This window comes from Dipodomys merriami, unplaced genomic scaffold (assembly GCF_024711535.1).
Source record: "Dipodomys merriami isolate MVZ:Mamm:240054 unplaced genomic scaffold, mDipMer1.0.p SCAF_29, whole genome shotgun sequence".
Lineage (NCBI taxonomy): Eukaryota > Metazoa > Chordata > Mammalia > Rodentia > Heteromyidae > Dipodomys > Dipodomys merriami.
The window spans coordinates 4,118,097-4,128,374 of record NW_027204381.1 but is presented as its reverse complement, the minus strand read 5'-3'; the positions used below and the strand labels follow the sequence as shown (position 1 = coordinate 4,128,374).

The 10,278-nt window shown below is 39.3% G+C and overlaps 1 protein-coding gene across 2 annotated transcripts; it reads left to right on the top strand.

Moving 5' to 3' along the window:
* Positions 1 to 934: 934 nt before the first annotated feature.
* LOC138838753 (olfactory receptor 8B8) lies at positions 935 to 2,349 on the top strand. 2 transcript variants are annotated; one of them, XM_070038088.1, is made up of 2 exons: positions 935 to 945; positions 1,416 to 2,349. In XM_070038088.1, exons 1-2 carry the CDS (start codon positions 935 to 937, stop codon positions 2,347 to 2,349), a joined length of 945 nt encoding a protein of 314 aa, XP_069894189.1. The 2 variants fall into 2 exon arrangements, with proteins under 2 accessions (XP_069894189.1, XP_069894188.1); XM_070038087.1 differs by lacking the exon at positions 935 to 945 and having other exon boundaries at positions 1,402 to 2,349.
* The last annotated feature ends 7,929 nt before the right edge of the window (positions 2,350 to 10,278 follow it).

Genomic DNA, 10,278 nt, shown 5'->3' with positions numbered 1-10,278 from the left:
AGCCTTGAAGGCAAGGCCCCTATGTGTTTTATTACCTTCCATAGGAGTTCTAAAAGGCAATTGTTATATTACATTTATAATTAGATAGGCCTAGATTTCATGTGAACTTAGCAATGTGTGTGTGTGCTTGCAGGTGCTGGTACTAGGACTTAAACCCAAGTCCTCACACTCTTTCTTGATTAGCTTGCTCACAGCTATATTCTACCACTTGAGCCATACCTCCAGTCCAGAATTTTACTGGTTCATTGGAGAGGAAGTGTTTGGGTGTATTTAGCTCTCCATCTTCCATGTCTTACTCTCCTGAGTAGTTAGGATTACAGGCATAAGCTATAGACACCCAGCTTGGATTTAGTCATTTAACATATTTCTAAAATGGAAATGATAAAACCCAGTACATAAGATCTGAGGAAGAATGAAAAGGCAGAATTGCTTGTAAAATGGTTTTGGATCTTGGCATGTTAAGATTAGCATAAGACAGTGCTCATATGGCAAATTATTTTTGCACAATTCTTTGTGTATTGTTTGAACTAATATTTTTATGTTTCAGAAAGCCCATTCAAATATTTTCAAGAGTATTTTCAGTTCCTGTCTGGAGCCCTGATCCCCAGAGAACCCCTGGCTTCCTGCCATGTCCCCAGATCTCCAAACCTGGCATAAAACTGCTCAGTCTCTTTGCTAGCTAGAGAAGAGCTTCAGCGTAAACCACTCCCCACATCGTTTTCCAGCTCAGAAGAGCTCTGAAACAGCCTCTATGTGTGTGTGTGGGGGGGGTGTCTAACCCTCCCATTAGAAGAGGAAGTAGAGGTGTTTGTGACAAATCCTTCCACAAAAACACAGTCATTAACCTGTCTGAACAACTGAGATAAGTGTTTGGCTGAAAGGTACAACACTGAAGCTCTGGGCTGAAGGAAGGTGAGTGACTGACTCTGGGTGAATGGTCTCAGTGTAGGGTCCTAAAGTACTGGGGGGCGGGGCGGGAAACTAGTTCACCCTCGTACTCTGTCCAGGATGGTCAGAAGGTAGACATTCTCTTGCCCAATTAGACTAGCCCCAGCCTCAGAGAATTCTTCTCAGAGACTGATGTGTTTTATAAGTCTGAGAAAACTATGGAGATAGAAGGTTAACTAAGGAATCAAATTAAAGATCGGAGACTCCTCAGGGGCTTCTTGAGGTCCTTCTTCCAGCAGCATCTGCTCTGCACGGAGGCAGGTATGACCTCCAGAGGTCCCTGCAGAGGAAAAGTCATCGGGGCTATGAGAATAGTTCCAGGACCCTAACCTCTGAAGTTCAAAATCTCTGCACACATCCAACTTGTGACAAACTGGGGAGCTGACTCTGTCATCTCCCTTCTCCTTTCTTGTCTTCCTCCTCTCAATGGCTCTTTTCCTTTGTCCCTACAGAATGCCTTACTTGAGAATGGCAGCTGAGAACTCTTCTGTGACAGAGTTCATCCTTGCAGGCTTAACAGACCAGCCAGGACTCCGGATTCCTCTCTTTTTCCTGTTTCTTGGTTTTTACGTGGTCACCATGGTGGGGAATCTGGGTTTGATCACACTGATAGGGCTGAACTCTCACCTTCACACACCCATGTACTTCTTCCTCTTTAACTTATCTCTTATAGACTTCTGCTATTCTACTGTCATCACCCCCAAAATGTTAATAAGTTTTATCTCAAAGCAGAACATCATCTCCTACCCTGGGTGTATGACTCAGCTCTTCTTCTTTCTTTTCTTTGTCGTCTCTGAGTCCTTCATCCTGTCAGCAATGGCATATGATCGCTATGTGGCCATCTGCAATCCCCTCATGTACACGGTCACCATGTCTCCTCCGGTGTGTCTACTGCTTTTGCTGGGGGTCTATGTGATGGGTTTTGCTGGGGCCATGGCCCACACAGCATGCATGCTGAGATTGACCTTCTGTGACAACAACCTCATCAACCACTACATGTGTGACATCCTTCCCCTTCTCGAGCGCTCTTGCACCAGCACCTATGTGAATGAGCTGGTCGTCTTCATTGTTGTGGGTATTGATATTGGTGTCCCCACAGTCACCATCTTCATTTCTTACGCCCTCATCCTCTCCAGCATCCTCCAAATTCGCTCCACAGAAGGCAGGTCAAAAGCCTTCAGCACCTGCAGCTCCCACATCATTGCAGTTTCTCTTTTCTTTGGGTCAGGGGCATTCATGTATCTCAAACCATCTTCCCTTCTACCTATGAACCAAGGGAAAGTGTCCTCTTTATTTTACACCATTGTTGTGCCCATGCTCAACCCATTAATTTATAGCCTGAGGAATAAGGATGTCAAAGTTGCTCTGAAGAAAATTTTGAGCAAAACTTCATTCTCCTAAGAGAGGAACAATGCTTGGGAAAGACCCACTTTTGTTCTTCCATAGTTGAATCAGAATCCATAGGATACATGGAAGAAATTTTAACTCATTCTTGGACAAGTCTGTCTTCTTCTTCTGAAGGGTATCTGGAAGATCATCTACACCGGTCCTCATATTTCTGAGAAGACACAGGTTTATGGCCCTACCTAGCATTCAGCATCTTAGCCAAACAGCAGCCAAAATTCAGGTTATTTATTTCCATTACGCGTTCCTTTTTGGCTAACTTTCTTCCTCCTTCAGGCCTTGGAGGAAAAAAAATGTGAGCTGGCCTCGGATGTTAGAATCTGGTTCTGTCTACAGAACTTTCATATCACTTTTCAAGGGCTAATTTTAAATTAGCACATTTTTGTAAGAAGGTAGGAGGTATAGGATTTTGCTGAGATGATGTTGGCTAAATGACCAGAGAAATTCTTGAAGCAGTTTATGGAATGTGGGGGAAGTGTATTAGGACCCAGAGAGCAGCAAGTGTGCTACCACCTAGGCTGGTGGAGTGGTGTTGCAGGAGCCTGGACTTCTAGAGATTTGGTTATGATGGTGGGTTTAAGAACTAACAGGAAATTCCAAGGTTCTGAAGACTAGAATTTGGAAATTATTTCATACACACCCATTTTCTTGTTTTCAAATTGTGCTTTTAAAGGCAAAACTAGTGGACTCTGTGGCCAGGAGAAATCACTTTGGTATCTGTGAAATACTTTAGAACCATAGACCTTTTAGTGTTACTAACCATATTCAGGTTAGCAGCCAATCATCATTGGAAATGCCTATCAAATGGTATATTGGTGAGGCATACAATAGAGACTAAGGTAGAATATTTTCTCTGTCTCTTCTCAGATCAAATTTCTACTCCTTGGCACCTCTTTGAAGAAATTCCCTAATGGATTGCCTTTTCCTCTGGGTTCTTTTTTTGGGTTAGGGCAAAGGGAACCTTGGTAGAGAAAAATCAGGGAGAAGGAGAAAAAAGACATGAAGATAGTTATTTCTGGACATCCTCCCAACTTGGGCTAAAGTGGCAGTAACTGAATCCTCTGTTCCACATGTGTTTACAGTAACTGCTCCCTCCCTTGCTACTTCCTGCCAAGGGCTTATTATGTTTGACCATCTCTTGTGGTTCTCTCAGACAACATTCTGCCTACAACTGTATGAATAGTTCTCTCATCATATTTGCACAATTACTTTGTTTGACTCTCTCTTTTTTGTTTATTTGTTTTTGGCTGAGATACTGATATACCTCCCAGTAAAAGGGAGCGTCCATTAAAAATTGTGATACTAAATATTTTCTGTGATACAATGACATGTAAAATGCCACGAAAATCCTTTCTGTCCTAAAGTTACCTTTAGAAATGCTCTCTCCTATATGAAAAAAGAAAACATAGTTTGGATAGATTTATAACTTTGTATAACTTTTGGACTGGTGCTAATCAGTAATAGTGAATTCAAAAGAAAGTGCATGGACAGGTGAACAATAGAATTCAAGTGATCAAGGCAGAGAAAGATACAAAGTATCATAAAAATTTTGAAAGAGCAGACTATGGAATTGGAAGGTATAATCAGATTTGAATCCCAACTTCTACCCAGTAGTTGTGTAACTTTAAGCAAATTACTTGATGTCTCTTTAACTTTTTTCCAGAGTTCCATTGAGAATTAAATACCAGACAGTTTGGTTTTATCCCCTGCTAGATCTTCTTCCTTCTAATATTTAGCACTTCCACTAACTTACTGTTTAACTTTGAGACAATTGGCTTATCTTTTTAGGCCTATGATCAAGTTATCAACAGATTCAGTGTCTTACTTCAGAGAGGAAAGAAGTTAGCAGTCTCTCTTAGGTCTTGTAAAAGGGCACTCCAAAAGACTGTCCATCAAAGCACTATGCTTTCAAATATAAATTTTGGGAGAATACAAATATTCAATATGCAGCAAACATGTAATAAGTGATTAATAGACATAGAAGGATCTATTGTAAATAGAATATAAAAACAACATGATAGAATATGCTATTTTCATATAAGCAAGAATGGGCTAAGAAAGATGCTGGTGAGACCACATGGGAGGAAGAAAGGAGCTATGGAGAAAAGGAAAAGATATGCCCTCAGAGACTCAACTGTAGGATTTGATTGAAATTGATTTCTATTCAGCTTCTTAAAGATATGACCACCCATCTCTTTTGCTCCCTTCATTCATGTTGAATGTTTGCAATGACCTCCACTCAGATCCCTTTTAATTTAGCAAACTACCATGATCTGAGCATGGAAGCGGTACATGTAGGCAGGAGGTTTACATTTAAGGCATCTCTGGTTTTTAAGTTGTTTTTGGATTGGTACATACATATTCTCCTTGCATCTTTTCTACAATGGTCTGAGATCATTTCTCTTACTTTTTTGGACACACAAATCTAGTCTTGAAGAAGTTAAAGAACTTGCCTATCATTGCACAGGTAATAAGCAGAGTTGCAGATTGTATTTAGATGGCAAGCCATAGCCCACACTCTTCCTACTAGGCATCTTCCAAGGCGTTCAATATGGATGTGAAAGAAATAGCACATGTGGTGCATATATATTCACCTTGTTCCATCCCCAAGTTGCTGTCTGGAGTTAAGTCCCTACATTATTCTCATTTGGAAACAATTTGCCAGAACATATGTCAAGAGAAAAACACTGAAGAATTTTCTCCTTTTTAAAGGCACTGAGCTCATAGAATCAGGAATATGTATGTGAGGTTTGCAGAGCTATTGTTCAATGGGTTGCACCGTAATATATTAAGAGGTTGTTTAGTTAAGGTTACCGTCGCTAGATAATCTAACATATACATGGAGCTTAATGCCTGGAAGATATAGAAGGTGTTAAATACATGTTGAACAAATTCCCAGTGAGATTTTTAAAATACTGTAATTATGCAGCACTTGTTTTTAATTTATTTTTAAAAATAATTTTCCTTAAATTTCCTTAAATTTCTACCACTGTGTGGTAGAAACATGTGAGATAGAACTGTGTAGAGATGCGCAAGAAAAAGTTTAAAAGAAAGAGAGAATATCATGATCCCGCCATTCAAAGAATACCATTTCTGGCATTTTGGTCTATGTTTTATTCAGACTATTTTTCTGTCTTTGTGTTGTAGTTAGAATAGCATAGATCAGTGAAAAAAATCTCTCTATATATACATACAATCAGATTATCATATTAAGTACTATTTTGTAATTTAGTTTTTGTTCTAGGAACATGTAAACAACATTGATTAAGTACATGCTAAAATGATGTTGAATGACTACATTGCTGGGTTTAAGGTTACAAGAGCATTGGAGTAATGCAAATGATTTCTGTTTGCCACACAGAAAGACAATATTGCTCTCTTCTTTTCAAAGGGCCTTTAAATAGCCATCTGATGATCCTAAGTCATTTCCTAAAAATTTTTTTGAGCAGAAGCAGCATTTTGTTATGTAACTCATTGTGTAGCCTAGACTGACAGGCTGGTTCAAACTCACAGCCTTTCTGCCTAGTGCTGGGACTATAGGCTAAATTATAAGAGGAGTTTTCTCTTTGATTTAGCAGTAGGTGTCCAATTCTGCATAGAACTCTTACTACCTTGGTTCAGGTTTCTTTTTCTTTCTTTTCCCCCTCCCTCCCACCCTCCCTCCCTCCCTCCCTCCCTCCCTCTCTCCCTCCCTCCCTTCCTTCCTTCCTTCCTTCCTTCCTTCTTTCCTTCCTTCCTTCCTTCCTTCCTTCCTTCCTTCCTTCCTTCCTTCCTTCCTTCCTTCCTTCCTTCCTTCCTTCCTTCCTTCCTTCCTTCCTTCCTTCTTGTGTGTGTGTGTTACTGGAATTTGTTCTTGCCAGGCACATTATTTTCATTTTTCAAATAGAGTCTCACCCCACCCCCTTTCCCCAGGTCAGTCTGGGCCATGATCTTCTTATTTGTGCTTTCTGTACAGTTAGTATGAAATGTGTGTGCCATTATACCAAGCTTTCTGTTGATTGAGATGGGGGGGGGTCTCATGAACTTTTTTCCTGAGTTGGCCCAGAACCTGGGTCTTCCCAATCAAGCTTTGCTTCCCAAGTAGCTAAAATTCCAGGCATTAGCCACCACACCTTGCCTTGGGTTCAGGTTTCTTGTCTCCAGTCCTACCCTTCTCATTTCCAAGGTTCAAGGTCAAGACTGGTGATAATGACTGTCATCTTATTGCCTACTGTCAAATACAAACTGTGGTAATAACCCAACTTCACTTCAGTTGTAGCTTTACATTTGCTTAAATTCACTTCAGTTTCCTTAGAGAAGGAGGAGCTACTATAGCCCCACAGGTACGTAAGCAAGCAACATTTTCTTTTTTTTATATGCTCCCCACTACACACCAAAGAATGAATTTGTGGCTCAGTATGGCTCAGTTCCCATCCTACTGTTTCCATCTTTATTTTCTAGATAGTACAGACACATTATCAGGGCCTTACTTATCTCTTCCTTTGAAAGGAAGACCTACTGCTGCCAACACTGGATTTACAGATTTAATTGAGGACATTGTGATGTCTCATTCATAGGCTTTGAAGTGGAGACTTCTACTTTGTCGGCAATAAAACTGTTTTTTAAAAAAATTCCTGCATCTGACTCCTGTGTGTAATGTTCTCAGTTATTTCTGGACAATTAATTGACATCACTAACCCACTCCAACAATATCCTACCTCTCGCTGCTGCATATAAAAATGACTTTATTCATTCCCCATATTTGCAATAGTTTTCCCCCTTATGCATATTTGAATTCCCTGTTGTGATCTCTTGGTTTTCTCTGCTGCTAGTCTACTTGTTATTCAAGATGAATAGCAATATAGTTCTAAAACTATACAATAAAACAGCTTGTGCATTTCCATGGTAACAATGCAATAACTGGAGACTGCCTCTGAATAAAGAACATAAAATAACATAATCAATTCAAAGATATACTTTCTATAATAACCTACAATGATTTTTGTGGGAGCAAAATTATTTTTCAAGTTTTAAGAAGAATAGGTATGTATAGTAGGTATTAATTTTTTTAAAGGTGGGTAAGAATTTATTCTAGGTATTGCCCTTCAAGCTAATACACTGAATTTACAGCACATGTACAAAATACTGTCACAACTAATTATTTGACCATTAATAAAATTAACTACTGAGTTATTACCTTCCTTAGGTATTGAATAATATTGTTTTAATCTTATATAGCTGACATTCTATTTAAGAAACTGACCAGAAAATTTAGCCAGAAAAGAAGCTTACATTCATTCACTTAGTAGCAAAATTTTTCTTATTAAAGAAAAAGGAAACATAACCAATCAAAGATAATAGACATCATTGCAGGGAGGTGAAGAATAACAATCTCTGGGCTCTGGATGCTTGTTCATTACCTTTCAAACCACATTAAAACAAAAGTCCTCCTTGGAGAGAAAGTTGTTCAAAACATAGTGAGACTTCCAAAGAATTTTTTAATCCTCTGCCTCTTTTTTTTCAGGGTTGAGGATTGAACCTTGAGCCTGTGCATGCTAGGAGAGCACTCTACCATTGAACTACACTCTAGCCCTTGGGTATTTGAGACAGGCTCTCACTATGTAGTCTAGGCTAGTCTTGAACTCCTGGTCCTTTTGCTTCTGCTTTCTCAGTGCTGGGATTACAGACATGTACCACCAAACCTGGATGTTGCACCTGTTTTTGAAAGTGTGTGTGTGTACTCTTATCTCAGACCGTTGGGCAACTTGCTGTCCAGGCTGGATTGCTCTCTGTCTTTATTCCTTACTTGTGGTCTCCTTAAACTCAGTCTCTATTGCAGATCTTAGCTGTGAATAGTGGAAATTGATTCTGGTTAATAAAAGGGGACTAATTGGCAGGAAATGAGCAAGATATCAGAAGTTTAAAACAAGCTTGGAAGCCAGCTGATGAAGTCAGGCAGCATAAGAAAGCCAAGTGGTAGAATTATAGCCAACTTATGCCCCAGAACTGTCTGGTTAGGTTACCCTGGTTGTTCGTACTGGCACCAACAGCATCTGACATTTGTTTTGGACAGATAGATTTTTCAAAAATTGTCTTTTTCAAATTGCAATTAATAAATTTGTGCTACCTGCCTCACACTGAGCATCCTACATGGGCAGTCAGATGGTGGCATGCAGTTCTGGTATCCCAGGAATCTGTCACAGAAGGATGGGGAGTCTGGAACTAATCAGTATTAGATCACATGAGGGCAACTTCCTCACACATGGAAGGAATTCAAAGGTGGAATAGCCACAACCAGCAATTTATCTCTATCTACTTTTCAATTTTGAAACTAAATTTCATTTTCTTAGCAAGGCCTTTTCAGACATTCAAGACTCCATACAGCCTCACTTAAATGGCTTTAAACATCATCCCATAACCTCTCTCTGGCATATTTTTTTATACTTTGCCCTTTCTTTCTTTCTTTCTTTCTTTCTTTCTTTCTTTCTTTCTTTCTTTCTTTCTTTCTTTCTTTCTTTCTTTCTTTCTTTCTTTCTTTCTTTCTTTCTTTCTTTATTTCTTTCCTTCCTTCCTTCCTTTCCCTCCCTCCCTCCCTCCCTCCCTCCCTCCCTCCCTCCCTTCCTTCCTTCCTTCCTTCCTTCCTTCCTTCCTTCCTTCCTTCCTCTCTCTTTTTCTTTTTTTCTTTCTTTCCCTTCTGTGTTGATACTGACTGGTGCTTGAACTCCAGATCTAGGCACTGTCCCTTAGTTTTATCACTCAAGGCTGGTGCTCTACCACTTGAGCCACAGCTTCATTTCTGGCTCTTTGGTGGTTGATTAAAAGTAAGAATATCATGTGCTTTCCTACCTGGGCTGGCTTTAAACTGTGATCCTCAGATCTCAACCTCCCCAGTGTGAGTCACTGGTGCCTGCTTTACTTCTGATATTTCTAATAAGTTATGTGTATCTATTTTTCCTTAGGTTTCACCATTCAGATTACAAGTTTGGATGGTGGGAGCTTTGTTTCAATTGTTGCCTTCCTTATTTTTGAGGGAAGCAGGCTGAATTGTGTTAAATGCTCTATCTGTGAAGTTGTCCTTTCAGGATTCCTGGGGCACTAGTTCCAAAACAAGTACCAAGATCAGTCCATTCTCAAGTCTCTTAATATTAGAGACTATTTGAATATAACTTTCATACCTCTTGGACATAATGTTCTCTCTAGATAATTTACAATAGTTAATATAGTGGCAGTGCTAGGTAAATAGTTGCTATATTATGTAATTCGGGAATAATGAAAAAATGTTTGTACATATTCATTATAGATGCAATTCCTCCTGCCACTTCCCAGTATTTTTGAGCCACTGTTGGTTGAATCTGCTGATTCAATGGATATTCCATGAATATGGAAGGCTGGTTTGTCCTTTGGAGCATCTTATTATACATTTCTTACATTATGTTTCTAATTCACAGGCTTCCTTACCTATGTTGACCTTTGGACAATTCCTTTAGGCCTACCTTTAATTTAACTTTTGTGTCCAAAAGATTGATTGACGTATCCAGAGATTTCTTATTTTCACTTATCATATTTTCATTTCTAAAAGCTCCATTTGATTCTTTAAAAATTTTTGCTAGACATATACTAATTATTGCGAATAAGGCAAACCATGGGACCTATGTTTCTTTGGGTCTGGCTTACTTCACTCAATATGATTTTTTCCAAGTCTTTCCATTTCCTTACAAATGGGGTAGTGTTATGCTTTCTGATAGAAGCATAGAATTCAATTACACACACACACACACACACACACACACACACACACACACACACACACACACACACACACATCACCCTTTCTTGATCAATTCATCTACTGAAGGGCATCTGGGTTGGTTTCATATCTTAGCTATGTTGAATAATGACCATATAAGATGATGCTAAATAAAATGAACTGCAAACAGGAGGTTTTTC

Bases quoted from the DNA above. Each gene is read 5' to 3' on its own strand.
- LOC138838753 (XM_070038087.1), top strand. From the start codon at position 1,402: ATGCCTTACTTGAGAATGGCAGCTGAGAACTCTTCTGTGACAGAGTTC.